Source organism: Oryza sativa, chromosome 5 (genome assembly GCF_034140825.1).
Source record: "Oryza sativa Japonica Group chromosome 5, ASM3414082v1".
NCBI lineage: Eukaryota > Viridiplantae > Streptophyta > Magnoliopsida > Poales > Poaceae > Oryza > Oryza sativa.
Window position 1 is genome coordinate 27,310,849 of NC_089039.1, and position 20,474 is coordinate 27,331,322.

Below are 20,474 nucleotides of genomic sequence, written 5' to 3' on the forward strand. Positions count from 1 at the left end.
TTCTATTCTGCAACCCATGCTCGACTCGAGGTGGCTCGACATGGCGTCGCCGGCGACGCAGCCGACGCTGGCCTTGAGGAAGTATTCCTCCAACCCCGCCGCGACCTCCGCGAGGCTACTGTTCCTCACCACCATCCTCATCTCCTCACCGCCGCCGCCGCCGCGTTCCTCTCGCGTGACCGATCGACGGCGCCCCAGCCACGTCGCCAACAAGATGATCATCCACAACAGCGCCTTCCTCCTCCTGCGCGCGCCGTTGCTGTTGCTCGATGGAGGGTGCGACGACAGGCCGGGCGGTGGACAATCCCGGCGGGCGGGCCGTGGTCGAACATTGGGAGCGGCTCGCCGATCTCAAAGCGGGTGAGCGCGGACGCGGCGTGGGTGACCGACCGGAGGTACGCGATCGTAGGCGTGGGTGAGGGGGGCGGCTAATGCGCGCGTACGCACCAGCAAGCCTAGCCCCCCTGCCCCACCTTTTTTTTCTGTTATTATTTTTTTTCCCGATTTCGGTGTCTACAGGCGGGTTTTTCTTCCTTTTTTCGCTCTTTTTTTCCCGATTTTTTTTCAATTTTTCCTATACCTCTTTACAAACGTAGAATTGAAAGTTTTTAAATCTTACCTTAAAAGTTTTCAAATTTGAGTTGAAAGTTTTTAAAATTTAAGTTGAAAGTTTTTCAATTTGAGTTGAAAGTTTTTAAATTCGACTTGAAAGTTTTCAAATCTGGGTTGAAAGTTTTCCAATTCGAGTTGAAAGTTTTTAAAATTTGGGATGAAAGTTTTCAAAATTGACTTGAAAGTTTAAATTTTGAGTTGAAAGTTTTCAAAATTTGAATTGAAAGTTGAAATTTTGAGTTGTTTTAAATTATGATTGTGACTTTCAATTTTCTTCTATAGAAAGTTTTAAATTTCACGTATAAAATTTTAAAATCTTTAGTTAAAAAAAGAAAACAACCTTGTGAAAAAAAGGCAAGATTAATTGAAAACATAATTATCGGAAACTAATTACGGAACTAATCCTGTTTTTTCTCCAAATCTAACGCCGGCGCACGACACGCCGTCTTTCCCGACGTTTCTTTACACCGAAAAAACAGAAGTGGGCCGGAATACATGGACAAAACAGAAATGGGCCGGAAACACGCGTCAGATTGATATCTAGCGCGTCTGCGCTAATTAGGAAACTCGGTGGGTGAGACCTGTTTTTTTTTGTCGGTCCCGCCATATTTTATTTCTTTTTTCTAACTTTAGGTGCCACGTCAGCGCCACATCACCAAAGACCAGCCTCTATACTTCCTTAGAACCTAACTAGAAAAAGTGCCCGTGCGTTGCAACGGGAAGAAAATATGAGAAAATTAAGAAAAAGTGAACAAATATTTACATTATATGTAACTAATTAAAATATAAATTTCTTGAAATACTTGGATATTTTTTATAATTAAATTAATTTACAGGTAAGGTAAGTGTAAAAATAAAACAACATGGTTATATTTATTTTTTATTAAATTCTCCATGATTAATTTTTGAAACTTAATTGCTAATTTTATAATAAAAATATTATTTCAACATTTATTTAAACAACGTAAGGATTTAGTTTTTACAGAGAACCTGTAAACGTTGAGAATTATACTTGAGGAAACAACTAATTTGTGGGAAAAATCAGCACACAAAAATACATTCAATAAGCAAGAAAAACAATAAGTTCTTGAGCATGCCCATGTATTAACCATCGTAGCAACGATCAGACCTATCATAATCGGCTGGGAATAAAAAAAATTCGGGTATTCCATTTTTTTGGTATATAAGCACATGCAACCTGTTAATTACAAATGTGAGCACACGATATTTGAATTTCTATTTCTAAACAACATGCCCATGTAATCAAGTCAATCTGAGTAATCTTATGATGAACAGAATAGTTTGAGTAAATGTCCACGATAGATGAATAGGCCTTTTCTGCCTTGTTACTAGCAAAAACATCTAGAAATCAGCAGCCTCGATAACTCTCTTCTTCGTGACTATCGTGTTGGTACCTTACTTAGCTTTATTCAGATTACACTAAAAAATTTATATGCATGCTACAATTATTTGTAACAACTGATATGTAAAACTGCTTTGCAAAACAAATGAAGATTATTAGCACAAATTACGTTTTTGATGATGATCCTCGTGGATGAATTAGATTTGAACAGTAGAAAAATGTTACACCTACTATGTTGTTCCAATATCTAAATCAAACACTAACTGGCTAATAGGAGGTGGGCTGTTGGTCTATAAGCGCACGTACTCAACTCAATTCAGCATCCAATTTAGGGATGGCAATTGGGCGCGACGGGCACGGGTAGTACCTACCCATACCTATACCCGTGAGATTATTTGTGCCCGTGGGTATACCCATTACTACATAACGGGTAAGGATGGTTGCCCATGCCCATTGCCCGCGGGCGCCTTATACCCGCGGGCGTGCCTGTTTTCCCGCCACAACAAGAGCAGTGGAACAAAAAATCTACAAGTTTCTAAGTTCGAATCGAACTTAAAACATCAAATATTCTCCGCCTCGGTATCGTGTCTCTCCTCTGGCGGCGATAGAGTAAAGGGAGAGAAATAATAAGGGAAATAAAAGAGAAACCGTAGAAAACAAAGAACATGGCTTATGTATTCTAATGGATTTTGCTCCTAGCCTACATATAAGTTAGATTTCACGGGTAAACGGGCAAAGCGGGCATGGGTAGCTTTTAACCCAATAAGATACCCATAGATATAAAATGGAGAACAAACCCAATCCTAATAGGGTTTTTACCCACGGGTAAACGGGCACAATTGCCATCCCTAATCCAATTAGCTTGTTGACATTCGATTGAATAGAATCACTGTTGCATCTTGCCTATAAATAAAAATGTGGGTTTGGCGTGCTCACATTTGAAAATACTGTGTTGCTTGTGCTTGGATAAAAAAAATTCGGGTATTAGAACGCCAGATATTGATATCGGAGGACAATTTGACTGCTGCCGTATGCGGTTGAGAATATATTGTATAGGTTGGGGAACCTTACAAGCTTCTTGTTTGTTACACCATCAACTGGAGAACAACTATTTTCAATTTCTGCTGGACTGCAAATGTGGTGGTGGTTCATTGAAGGGAACAAAAATCTCTATTGTCATTCTTCTGCTGATTAGCACATTCCTTAACAGAGAATATAACACAAATGAAGTTCGCAATCCTAAAAGAACTATTACAGAATATGTTCTCAATTACAAAGGGGTATGCTTTTTTAGCCTGATCAATCGTATGGTACATGCAAAAAATACAAACTAAAGGACATGATCATTCTAAAATCTTGAAAGAGCAGAATATAATTGCCTGTGCTGTTAGTTACCTGCATAGTATATCAAAAGATCCATGCGGTGGTGAATGGGAAAGCACCAAATGTCTAAAGAATAACCGCCTTTGTTAGTGAAAACACACAAAAAAATTCTGGAACATGGAGATGTCACGCCTGGAAGGACCGTCCTTTCAGTAGTATGTATGCCGAATTGCCAATAGTTACCAGTTTTACTTAGCCAGTATTCACAAGAAGCAAATCTGAACTCTGGAGATATCATGCCTGGTAGGACACACTGATCAAGCATCAGGCATTCAAGAGTTCAAGAACATCTAGCCGATCGATAGTGCCTGTCAGGAACAAAGACTAAGATACTGATGGCCCAGCAAAAAATGGAAAAGCATCTACCTGAAAAATAACTTAAAGAATTTACAAGGCACATCTAACATTTGATGTGCACAGAAGACGTAAAATGGCTACTTATACCTCCACTTTGTGATTGCACAAAAGGAGATTTTTATGTTATGGTTGGAAAAACGAGATCAGTTGATTCCATTCGATCTAACGATTTAAAACACAAATATTAGAAGGCACTTCAAAAGTGGACCAGGTACTAATCTAAAGATTTAATGGAAGGTTAATTAAGTAGGTAATTTATCTTTACCACATCAAAGTGTGCATGGCAAAACGATAAAGAGATATTGGGGAGAATCGAAAGATCGAGAGACTTGGGAGCTAGCAACGTTGATTACAAGGTGTCAAGATCGATTACATATTGCAGATCATGTACCAAAACTAAGTTATCGATCAAGAAATAAGAAATTTATAGTAAAACTAAGTAACTGATTGGAATATAGATCATGTAACTATTAAGAAAATTAAGCGACTGATCAATATTTAACTAAATATCAAACCATCTAATTAATTGATCAATAGTTTGCAAGAAATTTACGGTGAGAATCATAGCTAAGTGGTTCATCGCCATGGGAGAACAACTGTAAGGACAAACAACAACAGGAGAAAGAGACTTTCAAAACTGGTATTAAGAAATGAACCACTGAACTACCTTTGCATAGCAGACTATCAAGTTTGAGAAGAAAATGCATACTGCAAACTTGGTAGCACGAACTTTGGATTTAAAAAGATTGATTTGAAGGCAATTTATGAAGGAGCACATATAAGCAGTTGACAGTAGCAGTCAAATGGTCCATCTGGATTTTGAAAATCGTACTTGTAGCAGACGAATGGTGGAGCATGTGAAAATTACCAGTGAGAAAGCATTCTCATTAAGCACCAGCGTACAGTACTTGGGGAACAGCAGTATTCGTCATCAAAACATGCATGATCTTGGCATATGTTTCTTGGTTTTAACCTGTACATAGTGAAACGATTGCAGACGGAAGATTAGGTGATTAGGTGGGTAATCAATAGAGTTAGTGAAGTGTCTGCATTGAAAAACGTTAAAGAAAAGAAAAGAAAAGAAAAGAAAACGTGCCACCGCGATCTTTTCAGCAAGGTATTGGATCTGTCCCGTGAGGTTGTGGTCCGGTTGTGTAGCCGGGAAGAACACGGCGCCCTTGAGCGTCCAGATCTCCTCCCGCTGCCACAGGCACAGGTCCTTGAGGCGCTCAACCTGAACGCCGCAATCGCAGTAAGGTCACGTTGGCATCCACAGAGGGCACAGAGGAGTGGGGAAGAGGTGGATATGTCTGTGTGTGTACCTCAATGTCCTTCTGCTCGAACTGGAGGCGGAGTGCAGCGATCTCGTCCACCCACTCGCCGCGCAGCACCATGGCGAGCGCCCGCGTGTTGCCACCGCTCTTGACCTCCGTCAGTGCGTTCTTCTTGTGTTCCGACGGCGCCTTCTGGAACAGCTTCCGTGACAGACCAGGCAACTTTCCGCCATTGCTGTTATTCACGACAGCGCCAGCAATGGCGGCAAGGCAGGCGGTGAGATTCCTCGCAGGCTTCTTATCCATGGAGATGAGTGTGCGAAGCACATACCCGATGTTCCCGTGCTGCGTCAGCTGTTGCGCCGCCTGTGCGCCTGTGCGCGCAGGTGACGCACGGATCTGGCCACCACCAGCGCGCGGCTCCCATACCTCGGCGTCGCCGCCGCGCTGATGACGGGACCAGCACGTCGCGGGCGACGGCGCGTTGTAGGAGGCACGCTAAGAACAACTCCTGCTCGGTGCCCGGGTCACCTCCGATGCCTGCTGCTGCCCGCCGCCTGGAAGCCGACGGCAAGGGTGGAGGAGTCGAAGGCGTTTGGATCTGGCTCCGCCACGACCCATCAGCCGAAGCGGCGTATCGTCCTCGTCCTTGTTCTCGTCGCGGCCTCAGGTGAAGGGCCCCTCCTCGTCAAGGGCTCAAGGAGGCCACGACAGCGGCGACGATGCCGGGGACCCGGGGGGCGACGGCGACGGCGGTAGCCGGAGATGGGGCAGAAGAGCGACAACGAGCGAAGAAGGCAGGCACGACGACGAGCGCTGGGGCCTTCCTCGTCCTCGTCTTCCTTCTCCGCAGCCTCCTCGTCCTCCCCCTCAACGCAGATCCCCTCGTGGAGGCGCGGGGGGCACGGCCAGCCTCTCCCCGCTGGATCTGACGGGCGGCGGTGGCGGGGTGCCCGTGCGCGGTCGGATTCGCCGGCACCTCAAGCCCCGTTGCCGGCGGGCGGAGTGGGAGGAGAACAAGGGGGGAGGGAGCGCCAGCGCAGGCACCGGCTACGACGCCCGCGTCGCTCACGGCCGGCGGGGCCGGGGGGGTGGCGGGTAGCGCCGGCGATGGCGTCGGCTCCGACGCGCGCGGCGGCGGCAGCGGGAGGACGACGGACGGCCGCAGAGCCGATGCCAGCGTTGGATGCGGGATGAACGGCGATCGTGCGAGGACGTCCCTCTAACGTAGAGGGATCTGGTTCCGGATCGGGGGATGGTTTGGGGATTGGGGGTAGGCCGTAGGGGATGGATGTTTTGCATAAATACCCCTTACCATGTTTACAGCGGAATTTTCTCTTCTTCACATTGTATTTCACTAGAAGATAAGGGGTTTTCCGGATAAAATATGGTGGGTTGTTAGTCGATTTAAGCATCTGTGCGATATTTTCTACAAACACGAGGAGCTTTTTGCAAAAATAGCCAACCACGCTTAACCTTTTTGAGGAGCCGAAAAAATTCCAAAAAAAACGAGAAAATTCGTACGGTTAGGGGTGTTATTGATCGATGATGATTACCATTTGTGAATTGAACAGGGTGTATTAATTTTGTTCAAAAAGCACACATAACAAAAAATGGAATGGAACATCTGTATTCGTGACATGCGGAAAATATATTTTCTTGTACTCTATATAACTTTTCTATTCACGGCATCCGAATCCATTTTAAAGTTTAATTAAAGACATAGAATTTCACCGTAGCGTTTAGCATGGGCATATTACTAAACTATGTTATTTAATTATCCACTATGTTAAGTGTATCTGTATAGGTGTCCAAACGGGCGGCACGGCCCGGCCCGGCACGGGCACGGGTCCGGCACGGCCCGTTTCGGCACGGCCCGTTAGGCACGGCTGATGAAACGGGCCGTGCCGTGCCGGCCCACGTGCCGAGCCGCCGGCCCAAGCACGGCCCGTGGATGGCCGGGCCGTGCCCGTGCCGGCACGGCACGCCTGCGGCCCACGGGCCGTTCGGGGCACGGCGGCCCGTGAAGGCAGGCCGGCAGCTGAGCTGCACTGGCCGCCAGGCCGCCAGGCCGCCAGTGCACAGTGTTTTTTTTTTAAAAAAAAAGCAAAGGAAATGTATAAGGAAAAAAAAAATTAAAAATGGATCCAAAATGTTTAAAAAAAGTAATGATTTACTAATGTTAAAAAATGAAAAAATGGTATTTAAAAAATGGAAATAAAAGTTTTTTAAAAAAGTAATGATTTGCTAATGTTAAAAAAAAGAAAAAATGGTATTTTTTGTTGTGTTGAAAAATTTAAAAATATAGATTGTGATTCATTATTTTGAAATAATTTAAAGATAAATCCACACTTGCGAAAATATTGCAAAAGAATTTGTTAAAAATAGTAATGACCTTTATTGATGTTTATATCATTACAGGATACAATGATACATGCTGCCTCGTTAAAAACTTTGTCATGTAAAAACTCATAGTGGAAAATGAGAAAACCATGACAAAGAAAAGAGTACAGCTCAAAGGTCAGAACTATTTCTAACAAAATTCTACTGGGGTTGGTCTGGATCCAGGTAGAGTTGCTCGAACTGGGCGGCCAATTCTTGGTTGTCCGCAGTGTATTGGGCATGTTGTCGAGCAAGCTCCCAGTCTTTAACGCTTAGTAGCATTTCGACGTGGTCGCTGCGCAGAGTCATCCTCCGGTCTTCGATGATTCGGCCGCATAGACTGAAGGCCGATTCGGAGGACACCGTCGACACGGGCACCGTCAACACATCCCGTGCTAGTTTTGAAAGCACAGGATATGTTATCTTGTGGTCATTCCACCACCCGAGGACGTTGAAATCTTGTGCTTCGTGGTGGATGGCGTCGTTGTCCAAATAACCGGACAACTCTTCGGCCACAACATGCGAAGAGGCGTCTCCACTTGTAGCCGACGAACTGCCACCACCTTGGATTGAAGACGATCCACCCCAAATCCTACCCCACTGTATCTTCTTACCTGTAGTGGGGATAGGAGGGGGTCTCTGCTGGCGAACTTCCTGAAACTTTACTTCATATCTTCCAAAAACCTCATATAATTTACGTCTAACCTCAGTATAAAAAGAACTATAATCTACACCTATAGTATCTCCAACAAGTGATAAAATAGCAGACAATCCCCTTAATTTACACCTAGGATCTAAAACAAAAGCAAAAGCATATAACATAGGTATATTTTTCCAATATTTCAAATATTTTTGTTTCATGTGAAAGACAGGTTCAGTTAGAACGTCATCATTTTCGTATTCTTTAAATAAAGTAGCAATTTCAAGAAGGTTGTGCAAAATTATATTAGCAGTTGGATAATAAACTTGTGACAAAGTTAGAGTACAATCATAAAAAGTTTCTAGAAATTGGTGAAATTTTTGGACAATTGCCCAAACATGCTCGTTCAGTACTGAAGACCCGTCACTGTTTCTTGGGCCACCACGTGACTGAACAAAATCAGAAAGTAAACTACTATAAGGTAAAACAACTTTTAACATTAAATACGTTGCATTCCACGCGATGCTCTGCATCGGTGGCAAACTTACGAGCTTTCACACCGGCCGCATTGCAAAACCTCTTCCATACAGCAATCCGCGGGTTAGAAGCAGTTAACCACGCGATTGCTTGACGAACAGCATCGATGTGGTCACCTACCCTCTTCATGCCAGTCTTAACAATCAAATTAATTATATGACATGCACAACGCTGATGGAGTAGAAAAGATTGAGCATACACACAAAATAAAGGTTGCAATATTTCAATAGCCCTAGAATTAGCAGATGCATTATCTAGGGTGACAGCAAATATTTTATCAGCAAGATTAAATTCATTAATTACTTCCCTAATTCTTTCAGCTATGTTTTCTCCTGTATGTGAGACATCTATTAACCTAAGCCCTAAAACTCTCTTTTGTAATTGCCAATCATCATCAACAAAATGAACAACTACGCTAAGATAATCCTCTCTAGCTCTACTACTCCATATATCTGAAGTAACACTAACAGAGAAAGTACATGTACTAAACAGTTCCTTAAGTGCAGTTGCTTCCTTGTGATAAACATTCTCTAAATCTCTAGTTGATGTTTGCCTACTCACAGCTTTAAACCTAGGGTTATGAGATTGCTGAATGTAATGTTCAAAAGCAGGGGACTCCCCAAAGTTCAGGGGTAAATCTTGCCTGGCGATTAACCGGACAAGAGATTCCCGAGCAACCATGGGATCGTACTCCCAACTGCGTACCGTACCGTCTGGGTTTACCATAAGTTGCTGCTGCCGGAGTTGTATTCCTTGCTTCTTGGCACACGACTCCGCATGGCGCTTGAGGTGACCTGTACCACCAGAAGAACGAGCAGATAAAATTTGCCTACATATTCTACAACGGGCTTTCGATACCTCCCTTCCGTCGGGGCATGTTTCCTTTATCTCGTTGAAGTTTTGCCACACAACGGAGGTTCTCGATCTCTTCGAGCCGGTGTGTGTCGAAACACTTCCGCTCGCGGTTCCGGAAAATCCTTCCGAAGCTGTCGCCGCCTGAACCGGTACCTCCTCAACGACAGCCGTATGAACCGGTACCTCCTCCACAGATGGTGGAGTTGGAGCCGATCCGGAGGTACCGTCAAACCCCGACATGTAGTTGGGGTCGAAATCACCCAAGGTGAACGACGGCGACTGGTATGGAAAGTTCGGATCCATTCTGAAAATTTAAACCGACATAAACAAATTTTCGAATATTTATTGAATTCACAAACACAATACAAATAATACACAAATTTGAATATTACTTACATCTTTCCAACCGCGAGCTCTTCAAACCTCTGCGATCAAACTGTTGAACTACGAAACTAATTTTGATTTTTGACAAAATTTGAGCAAATTTTGTCAAAATCAAAAAAAAATGCACACTTGAGAACAAAGAGAGCACTTAAAACACTTGAGAGCACAAGATGAGGAGTGTGGGATGAGGAGAAATGGCTGGGGTTCATGCCCTATTTATAGGGCGAAATTTGAGATTTTTTGGAATTTTTTCGAAATTTTTATGAATTTTTTAGCCTCCCAACGGTTATTTTCAAATTTGAACGGTCAAATAGCCGTTAGTGCCACGTGGCGCCTTCCCATTCGACCGCCGCCCGCCCTGTCCGCGCCTGACGGGCCGCCGGCGAAACGGGCCGTGCCGTGCCGTGCCGCTACAGTAGCCGTGCCGTGCCGTGCCGGCCCGCGGGCTCGGCCAGCGGCCCAAGCACGGCACGGCTACTCGTGCCGTGCCGGCACGGCCCGTTACTGTAGCAGGCCGTGCCGGGCCGTGCCTGCTACAGGTTCGGCCGTGCCCCGGGCCGCCTGTTTGGCCCGGCCCGTTTGGCCACCTTGTATCTTGACTCCTGGAATAAGGAATAATGCACTCATAAACGAAATGTCAAAAAGCCTTTTTTTCTCGCAGGCACGAAAGATGTGCCAAGTACAACACGAAAACAAATATCTAATGCATTAAGAAGCACAAATGGAAAACTGGAGCGCCATGTGACGAGGGAAGTTGCAGAGTTATTCAACGTTCGCATTCGATCAGTTCAACGTATTTAGAAGCAAGGTAAAAGTTATTTTGATCAATGCATTACGGTTGATGTTAATGTTAATAATAGAATATGCAACTTTGGCCGCAAGCGAGTTCAAGTAGATTTATTTGTGCTAGATGGCATCAGGGATGGAAATTTCGGGAATTTCGCCTTCCCACCGGCAAGCAAATATTTCGAGTGAAATTTTTGAATTTTTTCAAATATTTATGAATTTGGTTATAATTTGTTCAAATTCAGTAAAAATATATTTAAATTTCAAAACATTCGTTCGCAAATATCCCAAATTTTTTTTTCGAAATTTCGGTGCCCACCGAAATTTTCTTGCTTTCCAAAATATAAAACCCTGGATGGCATTCCTTTCAAGGAACAAACAACGCTTTGAGATCTTTGTGCTCCATTACATTACATTTGAGTAAGTACAAGGTGCAAAGAATAATACGAGAAGGTCTCAGTAGACGTCATTCGAATGCTATAAAGTCACACTTGATAGATGCAAACAAGAAAGCAAGGTTGCAATGGTGCGTATCCATGCTTGATCCAGGGTTTAAGGGCCTGCATGTTTGATGTTGTTTTTGTTGATGAAAATTGGTTCTATTTACTAGGAAATCTGAGAAATATTCTTTGCGTGCAAATGAAGGAGAACCTACACGTACGTGTTAGAAGCAAGAATACACTGGTGGAGAAATAATCTTTGCTGGATCGACCCAAAACCACAATAATCCTGGTTCCAAAAAGAACCGGGACTAAAAATAATCTTTAGTCCCGGTTGAAAACCACAGAGGCATTCTTACCAACCGAACTAAAAATCATCTTTAGTCCCGGTTCATCCCCTGTCAGATTGATGTCAGGGGGCCGAGGATCAACCGGATCCGGTTGGTGTCACCAACCGGATCCGGTTGGTGTTCCCAATATAATCCCTATCCCTTATCCTCTCCTCCACAGATCGAATCTCTCCCCTTCTTTCCCTTCTTCCTCCGTTTCCTACAACCTCATCCCCTCCACCTCCTCCCCTTCCTCATCCGATCCCCTCCCCTCTCCCCTTCCCTTCCTGCCCATCCTCCCTTCCCCTCCACCTCTTCCCCTTCCTCATCCCCTCCCCTCTCCTCTACCTTCTCCTCTCCCCTTTCCTGCCCATCCTCCCCTTCCCATCCGGCAGGCGGCGGCCGGCGGGGCCGTGCCCGGTGGCGGGCCGGCGACCGTGGCAGGCGGCGGCGGGCCGGCGGCCGTGGCGGACAGCGGCAACGGCGTTGTTTTCTGTTTTTTTTAATTTGTGATTCACATGTATAATTTTGTGATTTATTGGATGGATCTGAGATGACCTGTGATATATTTGATTTGTGTGTAACTTTTTAGGATTTGTGATGTATTTGATTTGTGTGTATATGTAACTTTAAGATTTGTGATGTTACTTTATTTATGATGTGGATTTAGGATGTTACTTTGATTTGGGGATATGCTTCCCACTTGATTTGGGAGAAAATAAAAAAAAAGAAAAGGGGACTAACTGGGACTACCACTATTCTCTCTTTACTCCCGGTTGGTAACACTAACTAGGACTAAAAATAGGGATCTTTAATCCCGGATTCATCTTTAATCCCGGTTATTTGAACCGGGACTAAAGATAGCGATCTTTAGTCCCGGATTCGTAGTCCCGGTTTTCCGGTTGGAAAACCGTGACTACAGGGGGTTACGAACCGGGAGTAAAAAGCACTTCTCCACCAGTGATAGCATCCCTAAAATGTTCTTAAGTGCTTACTTGTTCAAAATTTGATGCAAATGGAGATTGCACTTTTGATGGAGTCACTAGCCAGCCATCGTCCATGGAGTCGGCGATCACGTACGTGCAATTCCTCGCCGGCCGTGTTGTCCATGGAGTCGGTGGTCAACCATCACCCTCGTTGTTCACAAACACTTCCTCGCCGGCTCTATCGTCCATGGAGTCGACGACCACGAGCACTTCATCGCCGGCAGCGTCCATGGAGTCCAGGACCACATGCACTCTCTCGTTGGCCTCATCCAGGGAGTCGCTGGTCAAAGACTCCTCGTCATACATGATGTCACGCTCGCAAGCCCTGCACGGCATGACTGTATAGATGGCCAAAAGGCCCGCCCGGCACGGTTCGGCACAGGCACGACCTGGTCGGCACTTGCTAGTAGTCGGGCTGTGCCGGCCTATGGGCTGCACCTCTGGCCCAGGCACGGCCCACTAGTAGTCGGGCCATGCCGGGCTAGCCCGAAGGCACGGGTGGCCCACCGTGCCTTTTTTAAAATAAGTCTATTTTCCCTCCCTTCTCTTTGGGTTGTGACATATATATAGCTAAAATAAATCTATTGTCCCTCCCTCCTCGTTGGGCTGACATATATATAGTTAAATAAGTCTATTTGACGTCCCTATTCTTCGACCGTGGCATATAATGTCTATTTTTACTCCCTGTTGTTTATGTGTCGGGCCTGGCCTGCGGCCCATCGTGCCGTGCCGCCCCGGCCCAACGTGCCGGTGGAGGGGCCAGGCACGCCCGGTGATTGGGCCGGACCGGCACGGGCCCGACCCCGTTTGGGTCGTGCCGTGCTTGGGCCGGGCCAAAATGCCATGCCGTGGGCCAAGCGTCGGGCCTCAGGCCTTTTGGCTATCTATAGATGAGTGTCTTGCATGCTGCATTGCAGCCATTATTTAGTTTCCTAGATTGCAGCCATTATTGCAGCCATTAACAAGCAGCGGCCGGCGCGCGGCACTGGCTGGCGGAAGGCGGAAGGTGGCGGCTGGGCGGCAGGTGGAAGATGGCGGCTTGTTTTGTTTTTTTTTTTTTGAGAATTTATGATCCGGATTTGAGATGTATTTGATTTGTGTGTGATATGAATATGTGATGTATTTGTGATGAATTTTGTAGAAGTTGTGATGTAATTTTTTTTTAAAGATTTTGTGATGTATTTGGAGATGATCGATTTAAGGATTTGGAGGTGATAATTGATTTGGGATTTTGGGGATGGGGATGGAGTGAAATCAATATATTAAAAACAATGAAGAAAAGAATATAATAAAGGAGCAGCCAGGGATCAGCCTGGCTCTATCTTTAGTCCCGGTTGGCATGCTCCATCTTTAGTCCCGATTGGTAACACCAACCAGGACTAAAGATAGATTTTTACTCCCGGTTATTTCACCCGGGACTAAAGATAGCGATCTTTAGTCCCGGATTCGTAGTCCCGGTTGGAAAACCGAGACTAAAGGGGGTTACGAACCGGGAGTAAAAACTACTTCTCCACCAGTGATACCAGACTATAAGTCAGCTATAAACACATATCGGGGAGAGAAACAAGCAGCGGGCTACAGATTTATAGCCAGCCGTAGCACGGACTGCAAGATGCAATATGTGTAGGGCAAGTGGGACCATGTATCAATAGTGTAGTATATGTTTATAGGTAACTATTGTATGTATTAGCTACTCCCTCCATCCTAAAATATAAGACACAACCACTTTTTTATTATGTCTCATAATATAAGGCGTGCATGCATACATTAATTATCATCTCTTGGTTCTTTAAATTTGGTTTATTTTAATTCATGTACCATTAAGTCTCCCAATCACATTACTTGCATGTACGGATGTGATTCAATTAAGGAGGTGATTAAATTCTTCCTTGCTCTTTGTGTCAGGAGTGGTTGTGCCTTAGAGCATGTACAACCGTGTATAATAGCAGTCTCTCTTTATTGCCATACAAGTAAATTTGATGATGTGAAAGAGAGAGGAGAGAAGAAAAATGTGGAAGAGAGAGGAGAGAAAAGAAAAGTATGATTGCTATGCATATAACAGCTCAGAGTTGACTCTAAACATTTATTAAAAGAAATTTTGTTATGAGAGTGGAGAAAAGGAATGAAAGGTAGTAGTAAAATAATATTTTGGTGCATTAATTATTAAAGAGTGATTGGTGTCTCAACTATGGCAGTAGTATAGTCTCTAAATAATATTATGTACTAACTAAGAGACCATATTAGACTTTACCTTTGTACATGCCCTTATATTTTTGGGATGGAGAGAGTATTGAATTCACTATAGATGATTTATAGATGATTTAAAGCATGTAGTTATGATTTATATCTCGTCCCATAACTAAAAAGAACGTTCAAACGACAATTTTCTTCATCCACTAATAATACTAGCCCAGAGGGAGCAACTGAATAGAGCATTAATGATCCTGGTTACAGTAGACATACCATAGAGGCTTCATTAAAGATCCTGGCTACTTCATCAGGTAATATTTGCGCATTAGAAGAGATCACTCGCGCACATAGATGTCAAAGCATAAATAAAGAGTCTAAATTCTAACAATACTCCAAGTCATAGCTCTAATCATATTATTATTACATCAGCCTGCAGTGTAATACGGAATCTTGGAACTATCATGCCCTGCAATAAATTCTGTCCCGTATGGATGCTTGATACGATCGCTACATGCGTGACAACGCTCGTAGTCCTGATTCCTGATCATTACATAATCAATTCTCCTGTTGATCTCATGGCATCCACCTACAAAAGCAACATCAACATATCGAATAAATCGCTGAGGTCCTACTATCACACTTACAAACATAAATAGAGACCTTACAGTAATTACAAATAAGCAAGCATATTAATCAGAACACAGTAAATTGAGAATACAGTAAATAAGTCGATAGTAATAAACATACCAAAACAAGAACCCTGAAGATTGTGTATAGAGACGACACACATGGGCTCGATATCATCAGCACATCCAACAATATTTGGATCAAGGCTCAACTCTACAAAGCGTTCCCTCCTCTTTGCCAGAAGATCCGGATTCAACTTGAGCTCTGCAAAGTATAGTCTCTTCTTAGCCTGATCATCATCCTCAGCCCTGGCAGTAAAGTTGACATGGGCGTATGTGGACCCACAGATCTCATGAAAACAATTTGATAAAAGAACAGTACAAAGCTCAATCTTAACCTGAACAGACAAAAATAGAAAGGTTTATTAGTTTACAACATTGAGACTCATGATGTCATGGAAAGCAAACAAGGAAAAGGGCTATTACAATGTTCTCCTCAATATTGTTGTAGTGGTTAATTGCTAAATTGGCAAAGTGACAAGCTTGGGAAGAAACTTTCTTGCCAGCGAACTCTGCCTCCATCTCTTCTGCGGTCAAATGTTGCTCGCTGCAATATATTCAAAAGAGTAATAGATTCAACAGTGTGTTGGACAAAACCAATTTTAGGTATTCACTTAATTTTGTCAGGAATATAGATAGGGATGACAATTGGGCATGGCGGGCATCAATAGTGAATACCCATACCCAAGCTTAATTTTGTCCCCGGGAATATTCATTACCCAACATGCATGAAACCTTGGTCAAGCCCATCCAGATTGTGTCTGCCATCCAGATTGGAACATAATTATTGAATATTAGTGCAGCACACAGGATGGATCATTCCTTTAAAATTAGCTCAGATTTTAGTGTTGTTTTCAAACTCAGAGAATTGACTAATGGCAACTCCTAAGTTGGACTGCACATTCTTAAACCATCCTGAAAATTTTTATTTGATCCTGGGATGCTGAGATGGTCAAACTAACTCTAGAAGTTAGTACCTGACATTCTTTCAGATTCACTGTTGCTGTCGCATATCTGACCTTTGATTGTTCAATTTATAAATGCAAGCACCTTTTGTGAAGGTTGGCCAAGTACCAAAGAGTTGCTAGACTGTATAAAAGATGGCCACCTATGTTTGCACAGGAACATGATGCATCTGATGAGTTAAAATACTATGACGATAGCGTACTTCAACTATTACATCCGTTGCATATACAAGAGTTCAATTGTTAATATGTTCTATCTCTTACCACTAGCTAAATGAATCAACTGAAGTTTTATAATTTAACTGTTTCAGTGACCAAGAATGGAAATGCAGCTTAAAAAATCCACATTTCTTATTAATTAAAATGGTTGCAAGTTGTAATGTCAGTTTACCCATTTAAAGGATTGTACAGAATTCGTCTCCAAATTAAGTAACTTTGGCTTTTCTGTCTCCACCTCTTCCTTGTGTCCTTAGGAGATCTATTCTAAGCTGAATTATCGATGTCTTGTTTGCGGTCACTACTGTTTTATAAGTGATAAAAACAATGATAGTTTTTCACATGAACTTTGTAATGAGGAATATAATGGGTGTGCTATTTCACGTGTGTTAGGATCTACGAAAGGAAAGTTCTATTTGTATGATGTTTTCTTAGTGGTGTAGTTGACATACCCATGAGAAAAAAAAAAGAAAGAAAGAAGAAGGGGTTTAACATACTGTGTATCGGATGGGACGCGGGGTCGGAAGATTTGTTTGATCTTGTTATTCTCGATGTCGATCATCCTCTGATAGAACCTGGCCATCTGCGCCTTGGACTTGCGGAAAGCGGGCTTATCCTCCTCTCTGAAGCAGTGAACCTCATCGCTCATGTCCAAGCTGTCCGCGAGAAGCTCCTCCCATGTCATGGGCCTCTTTCTCAGGCAAGGATGAGGTAGCGTGCGAGGGATCCTCCTCCATCTCCCAGGCGTCCTCTTCCTCCTCGCCGGGGCTTCGCCTGACCCCGCCGCCGCAACTGAGCTCGACCCAGCTCCATGTCCCGCTCCCGCCGTCGCCGAGATGGAGCCAGCCCCCGCCCCCGCCACTGAGCTCGAGAAAGGCCCATCTCCCGCTCGCGCCGCCGAGATCGAGCCAGTCCCCGCCACCGCCACTGAGCTCGAGCAAGCCCCATCTGCCGCTCCCGCCGCCGAGATCAAGCCAGTCCCCGCCACCGCCACTGAGCTTGAGGAAGGCCCATCTGCCGCTCCCGCCGCCGAGATCGAGCCAGTCCCCGCCACCGCCACTGAGCTCGAGCAAGCCCCATCTCCCGCTCCTGCCGCCGCCGAGATCGAGCCAGCACCCCGCACCGCCAGAGAGATCGAGCCAACTCCAGCCATCACAGAGTCCAGCCACTCCCGCGCGGTGATCGGGACGGTGGATCCCTGACGAACCTGGAACATGGAGTAGGTCGCCAGTTTCTCTTCTATGGTGGGCCTCCTCATCTCCGCCCGCGCCTCGTCGCTGCCGCCGAATCGCAATCTTAGGGTTAGGTTTCTTCCTTCTGGCGAACTCTCGATGGGGAAAGAAGCGATCAGGGGAGACGAAAAAGAAATTTATCCACGTCACGGAATAGGATGCCTCGCCTGGGCCTGGCCCATGGGCGCCGTGGCCCGGTGGGAAAAAAAAAGGAAAAATTATACTTTGACTCCCTCAACTAGTATGATTCATATCCTCGAACCACAAAACCAGGTATATAGACTCCTCCAACTATCAAAACCGATGCAAACTATATCCTTTGGTGGTTTTGGAAGCGGTTTTGGCTGATGTGGCGCCTACGTGGCAGTGTTGACCCGCTCTTCGTCCCACGTGTCGTCGACGTGTCGCTTACGTGGCATTAGAGTTAAAAAAATTGTGGGACCGACATGTCATTCAAAAAAAAATGTGGGACCCACCGACACGTGGGCCCCACATGTCATCGTCATCTCTCCCCCTCTCTCTTTCATCTTTTCCACGCCTCTCACCTTCCATCACTAGAGGCGGCTGGCCGAAGCAACGAAGCACGAAGAGGAGAGGTGACAATGGCCGGCCGGGGAGAGGTGACGATGGCGTCGCGGTGGCACACGGATGGTCCGCGAGCTCCTCCCCCGTGCGCGGATTCCGGCGACCTCGTCCCCAGCGCGCGGACGGCCGGCGGCGAGCTCCTCCCCCGTGCGCGGACGCCGGCGACCTCGTCCCCCGCGCGCGGACGGCCGGCGACCTCCTCCCCCGCGCGTGGACGGCTGGCGACCTCCTCCCCGGCGCGCGGACGCCGGCGACCTCCTCCCCGGCGCGCGGACGCCGGCGACCTCCTCGCCCGCGCACGGACGGCCGGCGACCTCCTCCCTCTGTGCGCGGACGGCCGGAGACCTCCTCCCGCGCGGACGCCGGCGACCTCCTCCCCAGCGCGCGGACGGCCGGCGACCTCCTCCCTCTGTGCGCGGATGGGCGGCGAGCTCGCGGGATGGCTAGCGGGCTCCTCCCCCTCGCGTGGACGGCCGGCGAGCTCCTCCCCCGTGCGCCGTCACTGTCACCGTCGCCGCCGCCCCGTCTCTAGTGATGGAGGAAGGTGAGGGGAGTAGAAAAGATGAAAGAAAGAGGGGGAGAGCTGAGGATAATTATGTGGGGCCCATATGTCGGTGGGTCCTACTTTTTTTTTTGAATGACATGTTGGTCCCACAATATTTTTTTACTCTAATGCCACATAAGCGACACGTGGGACGAAGACCGGGTCAACACTGCCACGTAAGTGCCACGTCAGCGAAAACCGCTTCCAAAACCACCGAGGGATATAGTTTGTATTGGTTTTGATAGTTGGAGGAGTCAAGGTTTTGTGATTGGAGGTCATGAATCATACTCGGGTCATAGTTGAAGGAGTCGAAGTATACTTTTTCCGAAAAAAAAAAGGTCGGACACGACAAGTGCATTGCGTTTTTTTTTTTTTTTGTTACGCCTGCCGTCTCCGCTTCGGCAATAGAATCGAGACCGGCAGCATTATTAGCGGCGGCGCCACCAGCAGACGACGTCCATGTCCGAGTCCGAGCAGCCGTGCTTGGAGCACCGGAGCGAGCAGGACGACGTGAAGCAGCAGCAGCAGCATGCAAACGCAAGGAGATCGAGACGAACCCTCCATGGCGGGAAGGGAGCCGATCGATCGACGAACTATGTGTGGCCACGTGAGCTCTTTATATGGGCAGGATTACGTGAGCAAGGTCAATAGTGCCGCCGACTGCCGGCTCTAACCATATTTTGTACTCCCTCCCATAATATAAGGGATTTTGAGTTTCTGTTTGCAACGTTTGACCACTCGTCTTATTAAAAAAATTTTAAAATTATTATTTATTTTATTTGTGACTTACTTTATTATCTACAGTATTTTAAGCACAACTTTTCATTTTTTATATTTGCAAAAAAAAATTGAATAAGACGAGTGGTCAAATGTTACAAGGAAAAACTCAAAATACTTATATTGTGAGACGGAGGGAGCTGACTACAGTATAATTTTATATCAAACAATTAATTATGTATGCACGTGTTGACATGTATGATCATAAGTGGATCCTATTTTTGTGGCCATTGCTGTGATATGAACTATGAAGGTGAACACATCAAAGAAAAAGAAAACGTTTGGTTTTGTGCATGCTGGCTCATCTTTCTTCTTCGAGTTTCCCCTCTCTTCTTCTTCCTAGGCGAAATCGCAACAGTCACCCTGCCTAAAATCGACAACAGAAATAGCAACTAAAAGATAATGATAGATTGTTTATCCTGTTATCCATCTCCATTCACATGGAAGCATGAAAATGCAAGGAAGGGAAAAAACAGCAAAGGAAAACGGTTTTGCAGCTAGCCGGTGGTTGATCATAGCGGAGCAAGCTCGCGATGGATTAGCTCCATCTGTACATCGATCCTCCCGGGTCTTCATCAATGATGATTGATCAGCCTATGCAAAAGCACAAGACGAGCACAGTCATCGCTACGTACCTCGCCGCGTACAGGATCCGACGCCCGTATGAGATGCTTCTGGTCGGCTGCAATTCCGCCGCCAAGACTTCCTGGACGAGGATGAGGAATCGAGGATGAGCGTGCGTGGTTCAGGATGGAGGATGGGCCTACGTGATCTGTGGGGGCGATGGAGTTTTCTCGCTCGCCGACGAGAAATACTCAGATTACGCTAGTGGAAGACGCCGTCCGTCGGTCGACGAAGCACCGGAGGGTGGAACGAAGGAGGATGCGCACGGGATCGGATAAGTGACCGTGGGACCCACAAAATATGTTTTTAATCGTGAGTGCGCGTGAA

General features: G+C 45.7%; 2 protein-coding genes across 2 annotated transcripts; both read right to left on the reverse strand.

Moving 5' to 3' along the window:
* Nucleotides 1-3,126: 3,126 nt before the first annotated feature.
* On the reverse strand, nt 3,127-6,184 carry LOC4339506 (uncharacterized). The gene is made up of 4 exons (XM_066310970.1): nt 5,038-6,184; nt 4,812-4,949; nt 4,584-4,688; nt 3,127-3,666 (listed from the first exon to the last, which is right to left on the reverse strand). The coding sequence occupies exons 1-3, from the start codon at nt 5,293-5,295 to the stop codon at nt 4,647-4,649; spliced, it is 438 nt and encodes a 145-aa protein (XP_066167067.1). The 5' UTR covers nt 5,296-6,184; the 3' UTR covers nt 3,127-3,666; nt 4,584-4,646.
* Nucleotides 6,185-14,725: 8,541 nt separating this feature from the next.
* Nucleotides 14,726-17,718, reverse strand: LOC4339505 (uncharacterized). The gene is made up of 4 exons (XM_015783544.3): nt 16,883-17,718; nt 15,631-15,751; nt 15,266-15,542; nt 14,726-15,104 (listed from the first exon to the last, which is right to left on the reverse strand). The coding sequence occupies exons 1-4, from the start codon at nt 17,641-17,643 to the stop codon at nt 14,944-14,946; spliced, it is 1,320 nt and encodes a 439-aa protein (XP_015639030.1). The 5' UTR covers nt 17,644-17,718; the 3' UTR covers nt 14,726-14,943.
* Nucleotides 17,719-20,474: the final 2,756 nt, after the last annotated feature.